Genomic DNA, 26489 nt, shown 5'->3' on the forward strand with positions numbered 1-26489 from the left:
CTCATCTTTACTAGATGCTGTTCTTCCACTAACCTCATTGCAACTCCCCTCCAAGTCTCCGACCACTACCTTGTATCCTTTTCCCTCTCGCTCTCATCCAACACTTCCCACACAGCCCCTGGTATCGCGCCGTCCCAACCTTCGCTCTCTCTCCCCCGCTACTCTCTCCTCTTCCATCCTATCATCTCTTCCCTCTGCTCAAACCTTCTCCAACCTATCTCCTGATTCTGCCTCCTCAACCCTCCTCTCCTCCCTTTCTGCATCCTTTGACTCTCTATGTCCCCTATCCTCCAGGCCGGCTCGGTCCTCCCCTCCCGCTCCGTGGCTCGACGACTCATTGCGAGCTCACAGAACAGGGCTCCGGGCAGCCGAGCGGAAATGGAGGAAAACTCGCCTCCCTGCGGACCTGGCATCCTTTCACTCCCTCCTCTCTACATTTTCCTCCTCTGTCTCTGCTGCTAAAGCCACTTTCTACCACTCTAAATTCCAAGCATCTGCCTCTAACCCTAGGAAGCTCTTTGCCACCTTCTCCTCCCTCCTGAATCCTCCTCCCCCCCCCCTCCTCCCTCTCTGCAGATGACTTCGTCAACCATTTTGAAAAGAAGGTCGACGACATCCGATCCTCGTTTGCTAACACTGCCCTACCCTGTGCTCTGACCTCTTTCTCCCCTCTCTCTCCAGATGAAATCTTGCGTCTTGTGACGGCCGGCCGCCCAACAACCTGCCCGATTGACCCTATCCCCTCCTCTCTTCTCCAGACCATTTCCGGAGACCTTCTCCCTTACCTCACCTCGCTCATCAACTCATCCCTGACCGCTGGCTACGTCCCTTCCGTCTTCAAGAGAGCGAGAGTTGCACCCCTTCTGAAAAAACCTACACTCGATCCCTCCGATGTCAACAACTACAGACCAGTATCCCTTCTTTCTTTTCTCTCCAAAACTCTTGAACGTGCCGTCCTTGGCCAGCTCTCCCGCTATCTCTCTCAGAATGACCTTCTTGATCCAAATCAGTCAGGTTTCAAGACTAGTCATTCAACTGAGACTGCTCTTCTCTGTATCACGGAGGCGCTCCGCACTGCTAAAGCTAACTCTCTCTCCTCTGCTCTCATCCTTCTAGACCTGTCGGCTGCCTTCGATACTGTGAACCATCAGATCCTCCTCTCCACCCTCTCCGAGTTGGGCATCTCCGGCGCGGCCCATGCTTGGATTGCGTCCTACCTGACAGGTCGCTCCTACCAGGTGGCGTGGCGAGAATCTGTCTCCTCACCACGCGCTCTCACCACTGGTGTCCCCCAGGGCTCTGTTCTAGGCCCTCTCCTATTCTCGCTATACACCAAGTCACTTGGCTCTGTCATAACCTCACATGGTCTCTCCTATCATTGCTATGCAGACGACACACAATTAATCTTCTCCTTTCCCCCTTCTGATGACCAGGTGGCGAATCGCATCTCTGCATGTCTGGCAGACATATCAGTGTGGATGACGGATCACCACCTCAAGCTGAACCTCGGCAAGACGGAGCTGCTCTTCCTCCCGGGAAGGACTGCCCGTTCCATGATCTCGCCATCACGGTTGACAACTCCATTGTGTCCTCCTCCCAGAGCGCTAAGAACCTTGGCGTGATCCTGGACAACACCCTGTCGTTCTCAACTAACATCAAGGCGGTGGCCCGTTCCTGTAGGTTCATGCTCTACAACATCCGCAGAGTACGACCCTGCCTCACACAGGAAGCGGCGCAGGTCCTAATCCAGGCACTTGTCATCTCCCGTCTGGATTACTGCAACTCGCTGTTGGCTGGGCTCCCTGCCTGTGCCATTAAACCCCTACAACGCATCCAGAACGCCGCAGCCCGTCTGGTGTTCAACCTTCCCAAGTTCTCTCACATCACCCCGCTCCTCCGCTCTCTCCACTGGCTTCCAGTTGAAGCTCGCATCCGCTACAAGACCATGGTGCTTGCCTACGGAGCTATGAGGGGAACGGCACCTCAGTACCTCCAGGCTCTGATCAGGCCCTACCCCCAAACAAGGGCACTGCGTTCATCCACCTCTGGCCTGCTCGCCTCCCTACCACTGAGGAAGTACAGTTCCCGCTCAGCCCAGTCAAAACTGTTCGCTGCTCTGGCCCCCCAATGGTGGAACAAACTCCCTCACGACGCCAGGACAGCGGAGTCAATCACCACCTTCCGGAGACACCTGAAACCCCACCTCTTTAAGGAATACCTAGGATAGGATAAAGTAATCCTTCTCACCCCCCCCCCTAAAAGATTTAGATGCACTATTGTAAAGTGGCTGTTCCACTGGATGTCATAAGGTGAATGCACCAATTTGTAAGTCGCTCTGGATAAGAGCGTCTGCTAAATGACTTAAATGTAAATGTAATAGCAGAGTCACTTGCCATAGGCATACTTCTATTTGGGGGGGGGGGGGGGGGTGAACAACCAGCTGATCATACTTCAGGGATGTGATGTTGCCTTTTTTATCTTCAATTAATCGTGGCAGTAGTTCCTTTCTTTTGAGGCGTAACTTTTCAGAGAAGTCTTCATTGACAAATATGTTGGTTCCCTTCAGGCACTTGGCTCTCCTGAGAATCTCCTCCTTGTCTTTGAACCTGAGCAGTTTCACCATTATAGATTTGGGCTGTCCATCGGGGAAGAAAGTGATATTCCTGTGCGCCCTCTCCTCTCCATCTCAATGATTTTAGGGTCCAGTATGAGTTGATCTGCCAGGAGTTTCTTGGCCTTGACTTCTGTGTCATGCCAAGTTTCAGTCTTTACGTCCTCAATTCCATTGATTAAAATGTTATTGTGCCTAAATTGGTTTTCAAGGTAGTCTCCTTTGGAAGAATGTCAAGTGTTGCTTGGAAAATTGCGAAATCCTCAGACATGGTTTTGAATGCAGTCTGGCTGGTGACATTCGTAACCTTTAACTCCTCCACCTCCGACTGCATAAATTCCAAACTGTGTTTAAATCCCATTACATCCTTATACAGCTCATCAACCCTTTTGTTGGTATAATCCAGAAAGATTTGCAGGAAGGACTATTTTCCTGAAGATCTATTTCATCTTTATAAAACTATTTTTTGTTCATTGAGTAGTTCATGGAGTGTACAGTAGTGCTTGATGTGTTCCTCTTCCGCATTGAGCTTTGCAGCATTTTTCTGTCTAGTTTTTGCCATGCTACATGCTAGTTATGAGCTAAAACGAGTTCGCAAACAAAACCCACACCCCGTCTCCTGAAAACAAGCTCCGCCAGTGAAATGGCAAACACACAAGCAACACACACTTGATCACACATGTACCAGTACGATAAACAGCCAAAACACCAGTCAAATATTCTTGGCAGGGACAGCGGTAGGAGCATTCGCTTACCCACAGAATGAGCAGCACCCTTCTTCAGCCTTCTGAGGTTGAAGAAACGATTGGCAAACTTAGTGTGTAGACTATTACAAAGTGAAGCTAATTGAAGCTGGAGACTCTTACCTCTCTCACTACCCTGGGTCTCGACCCTGCCCTGTGCAACTGGGTACTGGACTTCCTGACGGGCCGCCCCCAGGTGGTGAGGGTAGGCAACAACATCTCCTCCCCGCTGATCCTCAACACGGGGGCCCCACAAGGGTGCGTTCTGAGCCCTCTCCTGTACTCCCTGTTCACCCACGACTGCGTGGCCACGCACGCCTCCAACTCAATCATCAAGTTTGCGGACGACACAACAGTGGTAGGCTTGATTACCAACACCGACGAGACGGCCTACAGAGAGGAGGTGAGGGCCCTCGGAGTGTGGTGTCAGGAAAATAACCTCACACTCAACGTCAACAAAACTAAGGAGATGATTGTGGACTTCAGGAAACAGCAGAGGGAACACCCCCCTATCCACATCGATGGAACAGTATTGGAGAGGGTAGCAAGTTTTAAGTTCCTCGGCATACACATCACAGACATACTGAATTGGTCCACTCACACTGACAGCGTCGTGAAGAAGGCGCAGCAGCGCCTCTTCAACCTCAGGAGGCTGAAGAAATTCGGCTTGTCACCAAAAGCACTCACAAACTTCTACAGATGCACAATCGAGAGCATCCTGGCGGGCTGTATCACCGCCTGGTACGGCAACTGCTCCGCCCTCAACCGTAAGGCTCTCCAGAGGGTAGTGAGGTCTGCACAACGCATCACCGGGGGCAAACTACCTGCCCTCCAGGACACCTACACCACCCGATGTTACAGGAAGGCCATAAAGATCATCAAGGACATCAACCACCCGAGCCACTGCCTGTTCACCCCGCTATCATCCAGAAGGCGAGGTCAGTACAGGTGCATCAAAGCTGGGACCGAGAGACTGAAAAACAGCTTCTATCTCAAGGCCATCAGACTGTTAAACAGCCACCACTAACATTGAGTGGCTGCTGCCAACACACTGTCATTGTCACTGACCCAACTTGATGGGAAATGATGTAAATATATCACTAGCCACTTTAAACAATGCTACCTTATATAATGTTACTTACCCTACATTATTCATCTCATATGCATACTGTACTCTATATCATCGACTGCATCCTTATGTAATACATGTATCACTAGCCACTTTAACTATGCCACTTTGTTTACTTTGTCTACATACTCATCTCATATGTATATACTGTACTCGATACCATCTACTGTATGCTGCCCTGTACCATCACTCATTCATATATCCTTATGTACATATTCTTTATCCCCTTACACTGTGTATAAGACAGTAGTTTTTGAATTGTTAGTTAGATTACTTGTTGGTTATCACTGCATTGTCGGAACTAGAAGCACAAGCATTTCGCTACACTCGCATTAACATCTGCTAACCATGTGTATGTGACAAATAAACATTTGATTTGATTTGATTGATTTGCACATTCCTCTTCTGCACATCCTACCATTCCAGTGTTTAATTGCTATATTGTAATTACTTTGCCATCATGGCCTATTTATTGCCTTTACCTCTCTTATCCTACCTCATTTGCACATGCTGTATATAGATTTTTCTACTGTATTATTGACTGCATGTTTGTTTATTCCATGTGTATCTCTGTGTTGTTGTAATATAATAAATAATAATATATGCCATTTAGCAGACGCTTTTATCCAAAGCAACTTACAGTCATGTGTGCATACATTCTACGTATGGGTGGTCCCGGGAATCGAACCCACTACCCTGGCATTACAAGCGCCATGCTCTACCAACTGAGCTACAGAAGGACCAAGGACCATGTATGTGTCGAACTGCTTTGCTTTATCTTGGCCAGGTCGCAGTTGCAAATGAGAATTTATTATTATTATTATTATTATTATTATATTATTATTCTCAACTAGCCTACCTGGTTAAATAAAGGTGAAATTAAAAAAGAAAAAGAAAAAAGAAAAAATAATGTCAATTTGGAACTAAGCTATTCATTTAATACTATAAATGACTTAGCAGTAATGAATAATGAATCATAATGTCATTTGAACCAATATTACGCAGATAGATGAGCAAATGAACCCTGATATGTATCAAATTCCATTTGAAAACAGTTTAGATGTAATTGTAAAATATTATTGTATGCGGTGAGTCTCAGATATGGTTTTGCATATGGGAAATTGAAGATATTCTCCTGTTATTTAATATGGTTTTTAACTGTTCTATTTGCTATTTTAGTTGTACCAGTTATCAACATATTGTTGTGACGACCCTCCCACTCTGTCTGCCGAATTCTTTCTCTTTGCTCTTGTTTTCCTTAACAGGATGTTGGTGGGCGGAGACGGGAGGGTCGTCAGTGAAATGGGACACACCAGGATAAATGCACCTCTTCCCCATTCATTGAGAGGACTCTCTCCATGCAGACACAGATTTTGGTTGTGGCATTTTTGTGGCGGTTTTTGGTTGTTTGTGTTGGCACCTTTCAACACCCCTCATTATCACATTTATGCACGTAACCACTCACTTACACTACTGATTACTGACTACACACATCCATTGTTAATTGTATTTAGTTTACTTTAGGGAATAACAAAATGTATTTATTTAACTATCTCCACGTTGGCGCCTTATTTGTTACATGCTTTGAGCCGGTTCGTGACATTGTTCAATGTTTAATAAAATAATGCCCAGTGGTTATTCTGGGATTTGAGCCAATACACTTTTTTTTGTTGCTGTGGTATCATTTCTGTATCGAGTATTGGTTTTGGTGTTTAGTATCGTTTCGGTATCAAAGTAAAAAATTCTGGTATCGTAATAACACTAAACAAACGTATTATAATGCTTGCAGAGTTTGAATCTGAGATTCCTGGGCCTTTGAGACATCTCTAAGGCACAGATAGTGGGGCAGGTTACACCCCACCCACCCCGTGGTCCAGCACACAGCAGCACTTTGAGACAATACAACCTGAGTATTATTATGTGAAATATTGAAATAAACAATTATGTTTATGCATGTGTGTTAGAGGGGGGGGTTTATGTTGTAGTAGACTGTGAGGGTCAAGCATGTGAGGGTCATTTAGAATGTGTGCAGGTGTTTTTGTAATGAGCATTACCAATACAATAAAATTACATACCCCCACTACTACCCCTCAGTAGGCTATAGCACAACTGAGCCCTATACAGTAGTAAGGCATTAATTGCCACAGTAAATACTGCAAAATCAGTCAACTAAATAGAGGGAGGTTTAGCAAGTTAAGTTTCCTTGACCAGAATAACGGTTCAAAACCTCTCTCACCTTGTTTACAAAGGTGTAACCAACAGTATTACACAGTGTAACAATAAGTGGTAGGTTACTTACCATTTTTGTTCATGGCGGAGCTGGCATTCGAAAAGTATTATTAGGTTACTGTATAAATACAGTTGTCATATGCACCATTTCCTGCTGTGTAGAAGGTGGAAGATACAACTAAGAATGTCCTTTCAAATTCAACCATAGAGGAAACAAACCACTTTAGAGCAAGGCTGAATGAAATGTGTCATTTGTCTCAGCTTAGGGCAGCTCCAAACTCCTCAGCTCAGCTCTGTCCTGTCCAGAGTGTCTGTGAAACCTGATTGGAACGACGGGGTGTGTTGAGAAGCCGATTACAACAGAGCTCTGGTAAAGACTGTTAATTGGTTGAGGATTGCACTAAATCCGATTGAAATTGCTGTGCAGAAGGCTACTACAGAGCTGCTCTGTCTTGTGTCATCCTTTCCGCATCCTTTCTTCCGGGGAATACAGTAGAGCGGCTGCGCTTTTGAGGGTAGCCTACTTGAACATCGTTGGTGTCAACGCGCTTCGGTGAAGAGGAGATGCTTTTGCGATGAGAGAGCTCGACTGGATCTGAGCGCGGTGGCGGTGTGAGCAGCAGTGACATGGCACTCGAGCGCCGAACAGTGTTCACACTGTGTTTTTTACTCAACAACTCACTCTGAGAGGAACATGGGGCAGGCTCGGTTTCATTGGCAGTCGGCCTACACGTGAGTGAGCACCTGACATAGAAACAACGGAATTAATCCGTATTAAAACAATTGTAAATGCTTTCGTTTTCTCTTCTCAGAGCCAGTTAATACATAGGGTAATGTAGCCTAGATTTAGCCTTAGGATCCATACAGGTTTCATCTCCTAGCCATCTTTGTGACTAAAAACAGACGTATAATGATAGTTTGTTGTAAAACGTCTTCTCTTTTTAATTTTAGTCATACATGTGACTACTGAACTACACGATTTTGGAAATGTACATTAGTCTGACTATTATTTTATTATGTTCATTATTTCAAGAATCATGTGCACGACTTGGGCTTTGCTTATGACTGGAAGGATTATAACCAACACAGCCTAATCATAGCCTAGTCATTGCAAATGATTGAATCCCCTGATTCATGAGATGTCATTGTGCTCTGTTGGGCATTTACTGACATGGTAATGGTAATTTAGATACCTGCGCATCAATGCCCACAAACTCCGGACAGTGTTCTGTTGCAAAGCCACATATCGACACCAACAGTAACAGAAAATAAGTGAGTGTCATAGGCAAATTACAAATCAATCCACTCTCATTAGTTGATCTCCCTATTAATAATGTTAAAGGGAAATCACTCTCATCTTTCAACTTGAAGATGAGTGCGCAGTACCTTCAATGTAGAGGACACACTGAATCATGACGGTTTTACATCCAGAGGGGGTCAGTGTTGATCAAGATGAAACTCTAATACTGGACTGGAGTGTACAAGACTGCATCACAATTCTCCATCCTTTGCCCAAAGTGTGCCCTTGCACACTTCCCATCATAGATTTACCAATGGTGAAAACTCCCTCCAGGCACTGCTTACACCAATGCAATGTTTTTAAATCTATGACTGGCAGTGTGCAAGTGCACACTTTAGGAGAAGGGTGGATAATTAGGATGCTACCTATCACTGTCTGCTGTACGGTATGGAATAAACATTGTCTGATGTAAGATATGGACCCAACACTGTCTGTGTGAGCAGTATTGATGAGTCTTAGGTCGAGCTAATAAAAACTGCACCAACCATAGTTTGGAAGGACTCCTACAAGAGTAGCAAGTTTATGCACTTTGAGATTATTCTGTATAGTGAAAAGCACTTTACAAAGCACTTTACATTAGTTACCATTGGTATTGTCTTGCTTGGGCAATTGAATTTAAGTGCTGTCACTCTACCCACTAGCCTACTTAATCTTTGCTGTTTGAACTGTCTAATTTAGTATACCCTGCATGCACAACACATGTGGAATTTCTAGTCTCCTACCCACATGATCATGTGCCATCGCAATCTTTGCATCTGTCTCTCCCACTACATTGACTCTGCTTCTTCGACCCTACTCTCCTCCCTTTCCGCATCCTTTTACTTTCACTCTCCCCTTTCCTCCTGGTCGGCTCAGCCCTCTCCTCCCACTCTGTGGCTGGGTGACTCACTGCGTGCGGACAGAACAGGGCTCGCAGGGGCAGCTGAGCAGAAATGAAGGAAAACTCAACCTATCATCCTTTCACTCCCTCCTCTCTACCTTCTCTTCCTCTGTATCTGCTGCTAAAGACACTTTCTGTCACTCTAAACGTCAAGCCTCTGCCTCCAACCCATTGAAACTCTTCCCCACCTTCTCCTCACTCTTTAATCCTCCACCTCCTACCCCTTCCTCCTCTCTCTCTGCGGACGACTTTGTCATCCACCTTGAAAAAAATAGTCGACGACATCCGCTCCTCATCCACTTAGCCTACTGAGTCCAATGGTCCCACTCGCGCATACATTAAGTGGCCAAAAGTATGTGGACACATTCTCCTGGCATCCGCCAAACCCAGATTAATCCGTCAGACTGCCAGATGGTGCAGCATGGTTCATCACTCCAGAGAACGCGTTAGCACTGCTCCAGAGTCTAATGGTGGCAAGCTTTACACCACTCCAGCCGACGCTTTGCAATTCACATGTTGATCTTAGGCTTGTGTGCAGCTGCTCGGCCATAGAAACCCACTCCACGAAGCTCCCGACGAGCAGTTCTTGTGCTGTTGTTGCTTCCAGAGGCAGTTGGGAACTCGGTAGTGAATGTTGAGACCAAGGACAGGCGTTTTTTACCTGCTACACGCTTCAGCACTCGGCGGTCCCATTCTGTGAGCTTGTGTGGCCTACCACTTCACGACTGAGCCGTTGTTGCTCCAAGACGTTTCCACTTCACAATAACAGCAATTTCATCTGACTTGTTGGAAAGGTGGATTCCTATGACGGTGCCACGTTGAAAGTCACTGAGCTCTTCAGTAAGGCTATTCCACTGCCAACGTTGTCTACGGAGATTGCATGACTGTGTTCTCAATTTTATACACCTGTCAGCAACTGGTGTAGCTGAAATAGCTGAATCCACTGATTTTTAGGGTTGTCCACATACCTTTGTATATCTATTGTAACTCACCTACGCCTTGATCTTTTTATCCCCTCTTTCTCCATATGAAATCCTGCGACTAATGATTTCCGTCCGCCCACTTGACCCCGTCCACTCCTCCCTTCTCCAGACCATCTCTGGAGACCTTCTCCCATTCCTCACTTCCCTCATTAACTCATCCCTGACCACTGGCTGTGTCCCCTCTGAAATCAAGATGGCCAGAGTTGCTCCCCTCTTCAAGAAACCAACACTTGACCCCTCTGACATCAAAAACTACAGACCAGAATCCCTTCTTTCATTTCTTTCCAAAACGCCTGCTGTCTATGACTAACTCCCTCGTTTTCTCTCTCAGAACAATCTTCTTGACCCTAACCAGTTTCACAGAAGGTTTCCGATCTGCCAATACTAATGCTCTTTCCTCTGTCCTCATCCTCCTAGATCTATCTGCTGCCTTCTACACCGTGAACCATCAGATCCTCCTCTCCACCCTCTCAGGGCTGAGCGTCTCAGGCTCTGCACACTCCTGGATTGCATCCTACCTGGCAGGTCACTCCTACTAGGTTGCATGGAGAGGATCTGTGTCTGCACCATATGCTCTCACTACTGGTGTACCGCAGGGCTCGGTTCTAGGCCCTATTCTCCTTTCTCTTTACACCAAGTCACTCGGCTTCGTCATATCCTCACACGGTCTCTCCTATCATTGCTATGCGGATGACACCCAACTACTTTTCTTCTTCCCCACTTCTGACACCCAGGTGGCGACATGCATCTCTGCGAGCCTGGTAGACACACAGAGATGTGAGATGGTGTCGAAGGCACACTTGCTACATCTTTTCAACAAAATAATATACAATATCACTCTTTCTGTATAACTCCTAGGTGAATGAAATAAAATTGACTATAATACATAGTCATTTCAATAGATACGGTTTGTGGAACCGGTAGGAATGTAATTTATTGGGCAAATCTTAACAGGTAATCAATGATCTATTTGTTTTCATCAGATGACCTGACCCTCTGACTGATATCTGAGTTGAATTGCTGCAGTGAGCAGCAGGTTCCAGGAAGCACTGTACAGCTTCCAGTTGTACAGTGCTTCAACCAACGCAAGTTGAGGTTCAGCCCAAAAAAACACACAGGGCCATGTTAGAATACGAAATACAGATATTTGTATCATTCTGGTGAAAGCCATAAGGGCTGAAAAACATAAATGTGTTTTTGTATTTTTTTTAATCAAAGGGAATAAATGAAAGTTAACCTCTGTCTCCTGACTAACAGTGAATCAGTGTTGCATTCATACATTCATACCAACTCACTCAGGGTCGAGTGACTGTATCGTTGTCTTTACATAAAGGATGTGAGGCCTGTTTTTTTTATTTTTTTAAACCAGCTGTATGACCAAGGAGATCATATAATGTGTGTTGCTGTGGGGTCTTGAGAAGGTGAGTCAGTGTGTGACTGAGTGAGGAGACAAGGACCGCTGTCTTGCTCCAGCAATGTTCCCTTCATTTAATTGGAGGCACATTAGGTGAGAAAAACATTGTGTTCTACTGTGAAATGCACCACTGCTCTAAAAGCCATCGTTTTGATCCTATCTGGCGACAAGTCTCAACCCTTTTTTTCTTGCCATCACATAATGAAAGCCTATCATCCACAAAACATACTTCACAGACAGACACACACATAAATGCGCGCACTGTCCATTCCTCCCTAAATAATAAACACAGAGCAACAAGTGTCAGACATAAGCAGTTCCTCGAACAGTAAGTGCCGTGTGGAACAGTGCTGACATACACTAAAGCGAGGTCTTGTATTGTCCAGCTACTGAACAGCAGTAGCAAATAGGCCACTGAGTAAAAACGTAAGCAAGACATAAATCAACTTCGTTGCTGCTCTCTTCTTTTATTATAGACTTGCTCTTTTATTTCTCCATAGTGGACCCTCTTTTGGTTGTGTTGATTTAGTTCCACAGAAACTGCGGGAGTCTTTCATTATGATGGGAATACCACTGAGTAAGGCACTGGGGATGACAGCATCACAGTAACCAATGGTTACCACATGGGCAGCCCAGTGAGCTTCCCTGAGAGCTGATAGATGGATGACAGTATCGGAAAGAGGGGAGGGGTTGGAGGGGACAGGGCGCTATGACAGGAGGGGAGACCTTGGTCCATGCTTAATTTACACGTAATTTACACGTATTGATTTAATGTCCAACTCGAGAGTCATCATACATTTCAGCTTACAAAGATAATTCATGTTTTTTTTTTTTTGTTTTTTTTTAAGTATAGCGGGAAATGTAAAGAGAGAGAGACAGATAGTAGGGTCATAGACAGAGGGTTCAAACCCCCGTCAGTAGGAGGCATATATGGACAGGAGCTTAGTTAATAGTGGAACACTAGTCACTTTAATAATGTTTACATACTGCTTTACTCATCTCATATGTTCTATTCTACTGTATGTTAGTCTTATGCCACTCCAACATTGCTCGTCCTAATATTGATATATTTCTTAATTCCATTCTTTTACTTTTAGATTTGTGTGTATTGTTGTGACTTGTTAGATACTACTTATTGCACTGTTGGAGCTAGGAACACAAGCATTTCGGTACACCTGCAATAACATCTCCTAAATATGTGTATGTGACCAATAACATTTGATATGATTTGATTAAACCACCATACCAGACTCCGGGCACGACAAGGTATGATAAATACTAAAACTATGTAAATATTCATGTATGGTATCGTGTGGTCAAGCGGTTTGCTGATGTGAATGTTGTGTACAAAGTGTGCCATGGTGGCGGGTTGTGTTTCAGATGATTTTGTACCCAATAGAAATGAATGTTAAATAATGTATTGTGTCATTTTGCTACCATGATTATGGATAATCCTGAATGAATCGTGAATAATGATGAGTGAGAAAGTTACAGAGGGTCAAAGATCATACCCCCAAGACACGCTAACCTCCGCTGCTATTGGTAATGTGTACATTGGTTAGCATGTGTTTGGGGTATGGTTCATTCAGGAGTTAAAGCCAAACTCGCATTCAGGTGAAGATTTACATAGTTTTACTACTTAAAGGGATACTGCGAGATTCTGTCATTTAATGACGCATTCAAAGAAAATAACTACAATCAAAGATGGGGATATTTGATTATGCTGTGGGGTTGCTTTTCTGCCTCTGGTACTGGAGGCCTTGAACGTGTGAAAGACATTATGAAATCAGGAGATTATCAAGGTGATTTGGAGTGCAATGTTCAACCTTTACATTGTTTTACAATGTTCCATCCAGAGCCATGTTCAACCCAGTGCAATGTTCAACAATGGAATGGTTCAAGAAGAGATTGGCCAGCCAAGAGTCCAGATCTGAATCAACTCAAAACCTATGGCGAGGGCTGAAAACAGCAGTTGGTGGAGGACACCCCTCAAACATGGAAGAGATAGAGCAGTTAATGCTGAAAAGTGGGACAAACTTCCAGTAGAAAGGTGCAGCAAGCTCAATGATGGCTACAAAAAAAATCATGTTTCTGCAATGTTGAAAATCCAATAACAATGTGTGGGCGACCAAAAGTTTGTATTTATTTTACATTTTAAGAAGAGATAAAGAATTATTTAAGAAAAGTGCAAAGGTGCCAATATATTTGGCCGGCACTGTACATGGGATGGGAGAAGCAGCATCATGTTGCTCCTACAGTACTGTGTTACCATTCATTGGTCTTCTTTGTGACCCAAGACCAAGCGGGGGATGACAAGCAAAGCTACCAAAAGCTAACTTTGTATTTATTAATGCTAACAGGACACATTGCCGGTGCACCCACCTCAGAGAATGACCTTTAATCCTCCTGTTTGACAACCAGAATCATACTGGGGAACTTGGCTGCTCCTGCTTCTATCACACCACAACAAATCCAGATACCTATCACAGAATGTGATTCTTTTTTGCCTTGAAGCTTGTCTTGATCACAAGGCAAGGCTAAGTGAACAACTGAATTCTAAATAAATAAAAAACTCTTGCAACATTGTAAAATGTAGTTATATAAGGACCACAACATCTTGAGGGTCTCACATGCTGTTCATCTGCCAGATCGGTATCTGGTCATTGACCAAAGTCTTTGTGGGCACCATGACACACACACTCACACACACCTCAAGGCCCTTTCTCCTCACATGTCAGACATCTCTGCCTCTGCAGAATCCCATGTGTGGATGACTCAGGTCTCCACGAATTCTTTTAGCAAGGATAACTAACTCATTGCTAATGAGCAGTGTAAAGAGACTTTCAAAGAATGGAGAACTGTACACTGCCAGTGTTACTGTATGTAGACAGATACTGTACTGAGAAGTGAATCATAGAATTGAATTGCCTAAGACGACGGATGAACCCTTATTTGAAGACAAAGAACACTGTAAAATACGTAGAAAAAGTCATATTCCTTTACATTCCTCATCACTCCCATACATTAGACCAGGAAGATCCAGAAGAGGGAACATAAGTGAGCACACATGCCAAGAACAAGCAATGCCAAAAGCAAGGACCAGCAGAGACTGCTCCAATGCTTCCCACAGTTGTGTCAAGTTGGCTGGATGTCCTTTGGGTGGTAGACCATTCTTGATACCAATGGGAAATTGTTGAGTGTGAAAAACCCAGCAGCGTTGCAGGTCTTGAAACAATCAAACCGGTGCGCCTGGCACCTACTACCATAGCCCGTTCAAAGGCACTTAAATATTATGTATTGCCCATTCACCCTCTGAATAGCACACATACACTATGTCTCAGTTGTCTCTAAAAATATTGTCTCTAAAAATATATATTTTTAACCTGTCTCCTCCTCTTCATATACACTGATTGAAGTGGATTTAACAGGTGACATAAATAAGGGATCATTGCTTTCACATGGATTCTCCTGCAGTGGCGTGTATTCATGGATCATAAGGGAAGCCAGTTTTTTGAAAAATATTGACCAATAAAAAATATAATTAAATCAAATAATGTATCTTTTTTTCCATTCAGCCTCTTCCTTCAAAGAGGCTGAATGTATCTCACAGGTGGAAGCATCCGAGCGAGAAAAACAGCGCTCCTCTGTCTATGTGTGGGCCATCTATCTGATGCTGTCTGGTCCAAACGAATATGACATTGTTGCTGCACGTAGCATAGAAAGGCAAGGGAAGCCAGCTAGCATCTGGCCTATTTTGACAAAAACAAAAAAGTATAACAAATTTGCCAATCAGCGTTAAGCTAAACTGAGCGATCTCATCTGTGAATGGTCCTGGTAGCTAGATGTAGAAGGCTAATGTGAACTAGCTAACGTTGCCCATGAATATAAGTTAGGCTAGTGAGCAAGCATTTTAGCTAGGTAGTCTAGGACTACAAAGAAATGTAAGTGTGTACTGTATAACGGAGTCATAGACCATTTCGACAACATGAAAGAGAGGAGGATGAAATTGGCGTTTCTCAATAAGTAGAGTGAGACAAAATGTTTTTCTACTTGTATGAACGCACGCACAAATGCACACACGCACACACACGCACGCACACACATGCACAATAGAAATCATAACCATGGACAGGCACATCATATTTAGCTTAGGTAGATAGGACTAAATTGTTTTGGGTATCTTTTAGTTGTCACTTGTATTAGACTAAGCAGAGGTGATTTGATGATGTCGAAATGTTGAAGTCGAAATGGTGCTGGAATAATGGCAACAGGTCCTGTTTTCTTTGCGACTTGTGGTAACTCTCTGTGGTTCTAAATCAATAGTTGTTAAGTGGGCCCGAAAATGTCGGCAAACATGAACTTGTTTGACCGTGCTGTAGGTCATAGGTGTTCCTAATGTTTTGTACACTCAGTGAAAACTTGGAACTTTTCCATGTGCAAAAGGTTTTTCATGTGAATGCGGGACTCAACAATCACCTTTGATTTAGGCTGAACTACTGGAATGGCCCATAAGACTATAAATGGAAACTTTATTAGCTCTCAAAAATGATGGCATCTCTTGCTTTATTGACAACCTCATCACTAAATAAGAGCCTCATTGGGATTCAACAGGTGATCCAACACCTCTCATTCATTATTTACACTGTGTAAATGGGCGATCAGTGGCAAAGCCTCAGTCTGATTCTGTCTGCATAATATCCACTTAGCCCATCTGGAGTGGACCCGTTCTCCTCGGGAGACTGTGTATTTACACACGTCAGTCTAAACCTTCCCTGAGCCCAACCAAGGTAATGTGATACAGGAGACACCAGGTATAAACACCACCCACCTCTCTCCCCTGAACACCTCAGCTCTATGCTCTGCTCTATGAGGTGGACTCCCAGATTAAATGAACATACTGTAAAAAATATCTTCAATAGAGGATAAAGAAGGGAGGGAGCAGTGCTTAGACGTAGACCATGCTCTGCGCCTAGGGCCCCGACCGCTAGGGAGCTCCAGACCAAAACAAGGAAGGTGCAATTTCGAAATTTGGCAGTGCATCAGCAGCTTTCCTCTTGTTATGTCACTCAATGACAGTCAATCAATTAGCCCATGTCAGCTAACATATTTTTCAGATTGCTAGGTTAGTCTAGCCAGCTATTTAAACCTTGTAGTAATCATGGCCGAATTACTGACCCATGAGCCCTGACCTCCAGGGGCCGCATTGATTTTGTTAGTCAATCTCACTCAGATATCATATGAACATTCCATAAATGGCAAAATGTGACTAATTTGAGGAAATTAGCTTTAAAACTATAACATTTTCTCTCTACCCAATGGCAAAATATGTAGAATTGCAGGAAATTAACTTGAAAACTGCAAATGTTCTGACCCTGGAAGGGAGGATCTCATATCATTGGAATTTAGGCACATTTTGATGGCCAAACTGTGTAGACGTAATAGACTCCTCGATTAGCAGTGTATTACGACTAAGCCCTTCCTATTCCAGAATTCTGATGATGAATATGCCATGAAGCCATCATTTTCTCTCACCCTTCTACCAGTTGCCAAGCACAGCAAGGCAGATATTAATTGTAAGCATGTGTGAGTTCAGCCGGGTTTAAATGTGTTGTCGGTCTTTTGGTTTAAATGTTTTTTATTTAAAAAAAAGTTGAAATGTCTCGTTACTCTTAAATAGTTTATTTGTAGTGGCTTGGTGTCAGACATTTTGCTTCAAAACCCTAAACACTGTCTAGCAAAGCACTATTTTATAATCTGTTAACTAACATTTGGTACTATATACACTACACTATTGTACATAGTACAACTATCTGACCTTTTCTCAGCATGACCTGTAACCTGGATATAAGTAGCTGGACAGGATGACGCGCAGCACAGGAGGACAAAATGGTGGCACATTTCAAAAAGCATATTGAGTCTATGGCTACATGCTGTGCAGCGCGTACACTACAGCTGGCCGACAGTGATGTAAACAGATGGTGAACATCATTCTCTTCAAACAATGTGAATCAGAGGGCCTGAAAAACCTCTAAATGATTAACTCATAGCTCTCAGAGCAGAGTGTCAAAGCAGAGAAATGCAAAACATTGGACTTTGGCCATATCTCAGACACTGTCAGATCGGTCTGTGTCACTGGTCTCTATTGTGGCTACCGGTCTATGACCCTGGCCAACATTCCTGCCTGCTAGTGTCCAGCCACATAGGGCTCTGTTTAAGCACTGGGCTTGTTGCTTTGTTCTGGGGAATTAAAGTGAGACAATCTGTCAACAGGTGGGGCATATTTGCTGGATAGGGTCTGTTTACTACAGAGCAGACCAGAGAACACCCAGGAAATCTTTCCTCAGTGTCTTTGGGTTACCGGCTGATGCCCCACTGAAATGATCTAATAAGAAATTCACACAACTAACTTGTCTGTGTGTTTCAGTGTGTGTATGTGTGCGTATTTTAGAGAATGTCTAGATATATTTGTTGAAAATAGATACTAACAGACTCATACAACTTCAAAAAGTATATTTTACCATTTTAAGAATAATAAACCATTTATTAAATAAAAATACCATGTCACGTTAGGTTAACCTTTATCTACTTCCCCAGAGTCAGATGAACTAGTGGATCATTTTTATGTCTATGCGTGCAGTTTGAAGGAAGTTGCTAACTAGCCCGAGCGCAATTGCTAGCTAACGTTAGCGCAATAACTAGAAGCCAGTACAGTATCGCCAGCGATTGCACTAACGCTAATTAGCATTGGCTCGCAAAACTACCTCCAACTTACTGGACGAGGAGACATAAAAATTATGTCAATGAGTTCGTCTGACTCTGGGGAAATAGATAAATGGCCTCATTGCCAAAATCCAGAAGTATCCCTTTAAGCTAGAATCCTTAGTGTCTCCACCCATTTTGGACCTATATATTAATGAAATAAACCCATTGATTCTTGAATAATATAACTTACAAGTGCCTATTGAGCTTAGTTCAACTGTCGTACCCTACTATAACCCAAAATACAAGCTTGTTTTACTCCAATGTTTGTAAACGATATAACATAAACAAACACTGTATAGCCTCAAAACAATGTTATCACTATAATATTGATATCATGGATGATCACTCCTTACATCCATTGCTCTGTCTATAATTTTGAGAGTGATTACATTTCTCCATGCCTCAGCTTTCAACCAAAACACAGCCAGGGTGACCAATTTGTTATTGTTTTACAAAAGGATTCTAGCCTTAAATAAGAATAATTGTGAATAATTACCTGGAGTAATAGTGACTGACTGGTGCTGGACTACTTCCCAAATACCATGTGACCGTCAAGCAGCATGGAAAATGCTGCCGTCACCACAAAATGTCACCTCCGGATTCTGTTCTTGGTCAGCAGTAGAGGTCTCTCCAGTTACCATATAAATCACCTCTGTTTATGAGAAGATATACAGTAACCACAACACTGGCTTGCAGCAGCAGACCCACGGATGGATAAAGTGGAACAATGCAGAAAGAAGCCATGGCTTTTACAATGGTAATAGCAAATACAGAATGCTGGAAATACGTTACACTTGCAGAATCATCTGACACGACTGAAATATACTGTACCTGCAATTGAAACTGTACTGTACACTTTCCTTTTCTTTTCTTTTTTTTTTAACCATTTTACCAACATGGCACAGCTACAGTGTGGAACCTGCAATGCGGGAACCGCTCAGGGGCATTAGATTGTGACTCATTTCAGGCCAGCAGAGATTGAGAAATGTAAACTCAGTTCCTTTGATCAGTGCTCAGGGGCACCATTCCACCCTACAGTGGAGAAGGTCATGATCTGTGAAAAAGAGGAGCTGCTCTTCAGTGCAGTGTTGCTGTTTAACATGGACGCAGCTGTTTGCATGATATCTCTGTAGTCTCCTTCCCAGAACAGATTTTTTTAAACCCCTGCAGAGGGAAGTCGGTGGGCAGCTGTGGACATGTGCAAACAGCTGTGGGCATGTGCAACGTTGTGTTGTCCATGGAATCCAGGCACAATGTCCAGTCCCATAATGTAGGACATTGGCCTTAGCAATAGACTGTCATACAAAATAGTGGTGAGTGATCCTTCTTTCTGCTGAGTAGTTAAGAGCACTACCAGAGGTGGACAGGTTCTCACCCTTTACACAGAACCGGGTCTGAATGTAACAAAAATGGGTTTAATATCAGACATGTCACATGTCAGACATGAAAAGACACAGATCACAAAATGAAATGTTAATATTTCCAGCAAATATTATATTTACCAAAAAATCCCACTGTTAAATATTCTGCCTTTGATAACTCACTGAGAATGTAATTTCATTTGGCAAATGACAAAAGTTTTCAGTGGAATGAAATAATTGTATATGTAAATATCTAAGCCCATGTCTCTCCTACTTTTGTGTGTGACTGAAGTTGACAATACATTCATGGTAACATTTTGCGATGTAAGGAAGATACATTATTCACATGTACAGTACATACATCAAAGTGTTCTCGTGTCCATAAAAAAAGGGGGTGGGTTAGTGAGTTAACACACACGGTACGTCATCGTTTCCTATGAATTCAAAGCTTCAAAAATGGTCTAAACACAGTCATACTCATACAGTTAGCTCAGGTACATACAGAGAGACACATACACACACATAGCTATGCAAGCAATTGTAAAGTAATAGGATTTAGTATAGGCCTATATACTAGGAAATGTTTTAAATAATTATGAACATTTACAGCAAGTGAACATTTTAGATGAACTTTTTTCACTTGGCTGACAAGATGCTGAGATACAGTCTACGAATACATTGTAGTGCAAGTACACTGTGTGCTACACCGTTAACCTAGTTCATTACAGCCTGAATGTGATACCAAGGTTTCTATTCATTAGCACCTGGACAAAATCCACCCAGACTCCTACATCATTCATCATTACTGTGGCGGCAGATAGCCTAGCTTTTAAGAGCATTGGTCCAGTAGCTGGAAGGTTTCTGGTTCAAATCCCTGAGGTGACTATGGTGAAAAATCTGATGTGCTCTTGAGCAAGGCACGTAGAATTGCTTCTGTAAATTGCTCTAAATTGCTCTTACAGTTTATCTTCCTCAGACAAGAATGTGTGCAGGTTATGCCGAAGCTATAGTGTAGGGGTTTATTTCCTTATATTTTTTAGCTAGTCAGTACACTGTGTAAATGTATGGTACACTTTAATTGTATCCCCAATCAGACAGTTTGTCCAGGAATCTCTGTAAACACTGAAACAACACAAGAGCAACATTAACGGAGAGCAGCACAATTAACAGCACAATTAACAGCACAATTAACATCAGCAACAGTTCTCAGTATCCACGCTAGTCATTAACAAAGAAAACCAACACGGTAGAGTTTGAAAGCAGTCCCTCAACATAGCTTTACAGACTAAGTATACTGGCTGGATATTGGTATCAGAATGACGTACAATGGTGGCCACGCTACCCAGCATTAAGGTATTGCTGCTCTGACCACTGTACTTGCAGGGGTTACTGAGTCACAAAAGTAAGGTCCACACTAAAGGCTTCTGTCTGTGTGTCCTTATTCACTGTCTGAGAGGCGGCAGGACAGGCGTCTGTAACCTCAGTTACGAAATGGTGATATTGGGGGTGGGGGGGGGGGGTGAAGGTTGAGGTATTGAAGAGTGGTTGGAGGAATGGGGCAACGTGTGTGGTGTAGCTGGTAATAGCGCCTGCGTGTGATTATGTGCACCTGCTGTCCCTCATCAGAGAGTTGGATTTCTGGACCATGGCAGAGGGAGTGTACAGAATCACACAGACAGAAGTCCCTGAGCTGGCTCTGGGAGAGACCCAGATCAATATGGAATGTGTTACATACAGAGAGCTGGCTACAGCCAGTAGTGGGGGTCACAGATATCACTGTTAACCCTGATTTGATCTCTTGTTCTGCCTGTTAATTCTCTCCTACCTCTCCTACCCTGGCATTTCCATCTCATTCAGCCCGCTGCCAGTAAAGAACAGTCAGTTCAACTAACAACATTATTCATTTTTCATACAACATACAAACAGACTATAATTATTTGTTCTCGGAGCTCTAAGATAAGGAGCTGAACGAAAATGATGCTGATGAGGTAATTTGTTTTTAACTTAGAACAATATAACAAATGTTTGTGCAACTGAACTTAACTTGAACCTAGTACCTGAACCGTGGTGTTCATTTGCACACAGGAGTAAGCACTAGAGAACATAACATGTGCACATACTCATGTCCACAAACCACACACACACACACACATGATCACATCCGCAAACCGTAGACTTCCTATGTATTTTGCAGACTTTGTTCAATATTAAGAGGAAAAGTATTAAACATTTAATAACCTACACATTACTAGAATAATATTCTTATAGTAATGCATTTAAATATGGAAATAGATTCACATGTCATTTCCTATCCCGTGTCTGCATAAGGGGTCTGACAAAACGAGAAAGACAAGTCTCATTGTAACACCCTGTGCTTCAGACAATAGAGGCAAGAGGAGGATTATTGCAATACCCGTTTATGTTGGTGACACTAGACAGAGAGCCCAGCTCCACGGTCCCAACGTTATGTGAAAGACTGCCTGGCTTGTCCTTGGGGCTTAGGCGCAAGCTGTGACCCCTATATATGTATCCATTGGTGGGGAAAGCAGCCCCTCTCCGGCACAGAATCTCCTGGAAGGCATACCTGAACTCAGGACTCCTGCAGTATATGAGGGGGTTGAACGCTGAGTTGGCGTATCCTATCCAGTTCAATATCCTGAAAGGCATTTTAATGTTGTCCACCTTCCAGATGGTCACCACCACATTGAGCACAAAGAAGGGCAGCCAGCAGAGGGTAAAGGTGCCCATGATGATTCCCAGCGTCTTTAGGGCTTTGTGTTCCTTCAGACAGAACTTAGGTCTCTTTCCGTTCCCCCCTCCTCCGCCGCTCCCGTCCCCACCATCCTGCCCCTGGTTGTTGTCAATCATCTGGGCGTGGAAGCGCCCCTCGCTGCCACGGATCTTCTCCAGCTGCTTCCTGGCCTCCTGGAAGACGCGTCCGTAGACAAAGGCCATGACCGCCAGGGGTATGTAGAAAGAGACGACGGAGGAGGCTACGGCGTAGGCAGCGTTGGTGTTGAAGTCACAGCAGTGAGCATCTTCCAGGCAGCTGAGCGCCTCGGGCTCATCAGACACCCACCACTTCATGTGGATGGGCAGGAAGGAGATGAGGGCGGCCACCCCCCACACCGTCACCACCACCACGCACGCCTTGCGCTTGGTCAGTAGGGATGGGTAACGCAGCGGCGACGTGATGGCCAGGTAGCGGTCCAGTGCGATCACACACAGCGTCTCAATGCTGGCCGTCACACACAAGACATCCGCCGCTGTCCAGAACTCGCAGAGAAAGCTGCCAAAGTGCCAGGTGTTGAGGAGGATGTAGCAGGCGCCGAAGGGCACCACCAGCAGGCCCATGACCAGGTCAGCACAGGCCAGAGAGGTGATGAACATGTTGGTGACCGTCTGCAGCCGCTGGAAGCGCACGATGGCGGTGATGACCAGCACGTTGCCAAAGACGATGCCCATCACTAGGAGGGCCATGAGGATGCCTAGTAGCACCGCTACAGCCTCGCTGTACTCCGAGTAAGACCACTGGCGAGACGACGAGTTCATCTCCACTGATAGATCTGATAGGTTGAACACGGCAGGCGTGCTCACACTCTCCATGATCTATGGCCCAGTTGAATCAACAAACCACAGGAGATAAGAAACGTGTTGTCAAAAGGACCCATAAAACAAAGAATAAATAGGCAAAAAAAAGTATGTGAACCCTTTGCAATTACCTGGATTTCTGCATAAATTGGTCATCCGATTTGATCTGATCTTCATCTAAGTCACAACAATAGACAAACATAGTGTGATTAAACTAATAACACACAAATTATTGTATTATTCTTGTCTATATTGAATACATTATTTAAACATTCACATTGTAGGTTGGGGAAATTATGTGAACCCCTAGGCTAATGGCTTCTCCAATAGCTAATTGGAGTCAGGAGTCAGTCAGCTAACCTGGAGTCCAATCAATGAGGCGAGATTGGAGATGTTGGTTCGAGCTGCCTTGCTCTATAAAAAACACTCATAAAATTTGAGTTTGCTATTCACAAGAAGCATTGCCTGATGTGAACCATGCCTCGAAACAAAAGAGATCTCAGAAGACCTAAGATTAAGAATTGTTGACTTGCATAAAGCTGGATCTCTAAAAGCCTTGATGTTCGTTAGATAAATTGTCTATAAATGGAGAAAGTTCAGCACTGTTGCTACTCTCCCTAGGAGTGGCCGTCCTGCAAAGATGACTGCAAGAGCACAGTGCAGAATGCTCAATGATGTTAAGAAGAATCCCAGAGTGTCAGTTAAAGACTAACAGAAATATCTGGAACATGCTAACATCTCTGTTGACGATTCTATGATACTAACAAGAATGGTGTTCATGGGAGGACACCACGGAAGAAGCCACTGCTGTCCAAAAAAAACATTGCTGCACGTCTGAAGTTTGCAAAAGTACACCTGGATGTTCCACAGTGCTACTGGCAAAATATTATGTGGACAGATGAAACTACAGTTGAGTTGTTCGGAAGGAACACACAACACTATGTGTGGAGAAAAAAGGCACAGCACACCAACATCAAAATCCCAACTGTAAAGTATGGTGGAGGGAGGATCATGGTTTGGGGCTGCTTTGCTGCCTCAGGGCCTGGATAGGTTGCTATCATTGACGGAAAAATGAAGTCCCAATTTTATCAAGACATTTTGCAGGAGAATGTTAGGCTATCTGTCCGCCAATTGAAGCTCAATAGAAGTTGGGTGATGCAACGGGACAACGACCCAAAACACAGAAGTAAATCAACAACAGAATGGCTTCAAGGAGAAGAAAATACACCCAACTGGAATGGTCAAGTCAGAGTTCTGACCTCAACCCGAGATGCTGTGGCATGACCTCAAGAGAGCAGATCACACAAGACATCCCAAGAATATTGCTGAACTGAAACAGTTTTGTAAAGAGGAATGATCCATAATTTCTCCTGACCATTGTGCAGGTCTGATCCGCAACTATAGAACATGTTTGGTTGAGGTTATTGCTGCCAAAGGAGCCTCAAACCAGTTATTAAATCCAAGGGTTCACATACTTTTCCCACCCTGCACTGTGAATGTTTACACAGTATGTTCAGTAAAGATATGAAAACATATAATTGTTTGTGTGTTATTAGTCTAAACAAACTGTGTTAGTCTGATGAAGATCAGATCAAATGTTATGACCAATTTATGCAGAAATCCTGGTGTTTCCAGGGTTCCAAGGGTTCACATACTTTTTCTTGCCACTGTGTATAGGCTACTGTATATGTAAAGTATATAAAGTCAAGATAGGATGCATAAGTTAAGTTGGATATGAATTCTGAAATATTTCATCCAAAATCTCTTAGAGGCAATTGTATTTCAAATATCATAAAGAAAATTCTAACTTCATTCTTAATGCATTTGCTCAATCAGAAAACACAAATAAATAAATAATTTCACCTTTAAAGCCATTTACCCACCTCCAAATGTTCTCCTGGTCTCCCATAAAATCTAAAAGTATTCCTTTTTTTTATGTTGTAGCTCCCATTATGCGTTTGTACTTCATTCGAAATGTTTTTGGCTGACTGCCTTCTCCCTTCCTCTTTTGCTGTGTCACACACTCACAGTCCCACTTTGCTCTGTGTTCTAAAACACCACTCTCTCTCACTGTTGAATGTAGCTCCTGATCTAGTCATAGCCCTTATAGCAGGCAAGAATGACATCACACTCTGGCAGCAGCCAATCAGCAGGCAGGTAGACAACAGGAGCAGTGAATAAGGGCCTTTTAGCACAGTACAGCGTTTTTTTTTCTCACTTAAACAAAGTGAAATTGCAAATATGTTTGTATTTGTATTATTTGTTCTATGTTATCAGAAAAATCGAACTACTGAAGGCAATATGATAGTGATAATGTTTCTGGGAGCAAGTGCTGTATGTCATACTTCTTTCTTTTTTTTACATTGAAAGGGAAAAGTAATTCGCATAGCAACATAATTAGTATTGTGCTTGGAGACAAGATTAGTATTGTGCTTGTACAACCTATAGTTATAAACTGTTCTAAAAGGGTTGTCATGCAGAGCATAACTGTGTAAATTAAATTGAACCTCTTATAGCTTTCACACTTCCTGACCTGAAACAGAGACATTAGGCATAGTCCATTGACATACAGTAGACACTAGACCCTCTTAAATATTAACATGACTGCATAGATTGGGTTATTATATACATTCGGAAAGTATTCAGACCCCTTGACTTTTTTCACATTTTGTTATGTTACAGCCTTATTCTAAAATTGATTAAATAATACCCCCCCCCCATCAATCTACACACATTACCCCATAATGACATAGCGAAAACATGTTTGAATACATTTTGCACATTTAAAAAAAAAATTAAATACCTTATTTACATAAGTATTCAGACTCTTTCCTATGAGACTTCAAATTGAGTTTAGGTGAATCCTGTTTCTATTGATCATCCTTGAGTTGTTTCTACAACTTGATTGGCATCCACCTGCGGTAAATCAAATTGAACGGAGATGTTTTGGAAAGGCACACACCTATCTATCTAAGGTCCCACAGTTGACAGTGCATGTCAGAGAAAAAAACAAGTCATGAGGTAGAAGGAATTTACCGTAAAGCTCAGAGACAGAATTGTGTTGAGGCACAGATCTGGGGAAGGGTAACAAAAAATGTCTTCAGCGTTGAAGATCCACAAGAACACAGTGGCTATCATTCTTAAATGGAAAAAGTTTGAAACCACTAAGACTCTTCCTAGAGCTGGACGCCCAGCCAAACTGAGCAATCTGGTGAGAAGGGCCTTGGTCAGGGAGGTGATGAAGAAGCCGATGGTCACTCTCACAGAGCTCCAGAGTTCCTCTGTGGAGATGGGAGAACCTTCCAGAAGGACAACCATCTCTGCAGCACTCCACCAATCAGGCATTTATGGTAGAGTGGCCAGACTCTTCAGTAAATGGCACATGACAGTTTGCTTGAATTTTGCCAAAAGGCTCCTAAAGGACTGTCAGACAAGATTCTCTGGTCTGGTGAAACCAAGATTAAACTATTTGGCCTGAATGCCAAG

General features: G+C 43.4%; 2 protein-coding genes across 10 annotated transcripts in view; both read right to left on the minus strand.

The window, feature by feature from the left end:
• Positions 1-7449, minus strand: part of LOC118370391 (actin-binding LIM protein 3-like) — a 141089-nt gene extending 133640 nt beyond the window's left edge. For 3 of the 7 annotated variants that reach the window (XM_052457570.1, XM_052457573.1, XM_052457571.1), the window contains exon 1: positions 6783-7448. In XM_052457570.1, the coding sequence (XP_052313530.1) occupies positions 6783-6795 (13 nt within the window). In that variant the 5' untranslated portion in view covers positions 6796-7448. Of the gene's footprint in view, positions 1-6782 lie in introns of all 7 variants that reach the window. The other 4 variants (XM_052457575.1, XM_052457574.1, XM_052457576.1 and 1 more) reach the window with 3 other exon arrangements.
• Positions 7450-20931: 13482 nt separating this feature from the next.
• Positions 20932-25063, minus strand: LOC118390831 (beta-2 adrenergic receptor). Of its 3 annotated transcripts, XM_035781514.2 has the most exons (3): positions 24887-25063; positions 23135-23180; positions 20932-23021 (listed from the first exon to the last, which is right to left on the minus strand). In XM_035781514.2, the coding sequence occupies exon 3, from the start codon at positions 23016-23018 to the stop codon at positions 21789-21791; it is 1230 nt and encodes a 409-aa protein (XP_035637407.1). In that variant the 5' UTR covers positions 23019-23021; positions 23135-23180; positions 24887-25063; the 3' UTR covers positions 20932-21788. The 3 variants fall into 3 exon arrangements, with proteins under 3 accessions (XP_035637407.1, XP_035637406.1, XP_035637405.1); XM_035781513.2 differs by lacking the exon at positions 23135-23180; XM_035781512.2 differs by lacking the exon at positions 23135-23180 and having other exon boundaries at positions 24867-25063.
• Positions 25064-26489: the final 1426 nt, after the last annotated feature.

Source organism: Oncorhynchus keta, chromosome 12, assembly GCF_023373465.1.
Source record: "Oncorhynchus keta strain PuntledgeMale-10-30-2019 chromosome 12, Oket_V2, whole genome shotgun sequence".
NCBI lineage: Eukaryota > Metazoa > Chordata > Actinopteri > Salmoniformes > Salmonidae > Oncorhynchus > Oncorhynchus keta.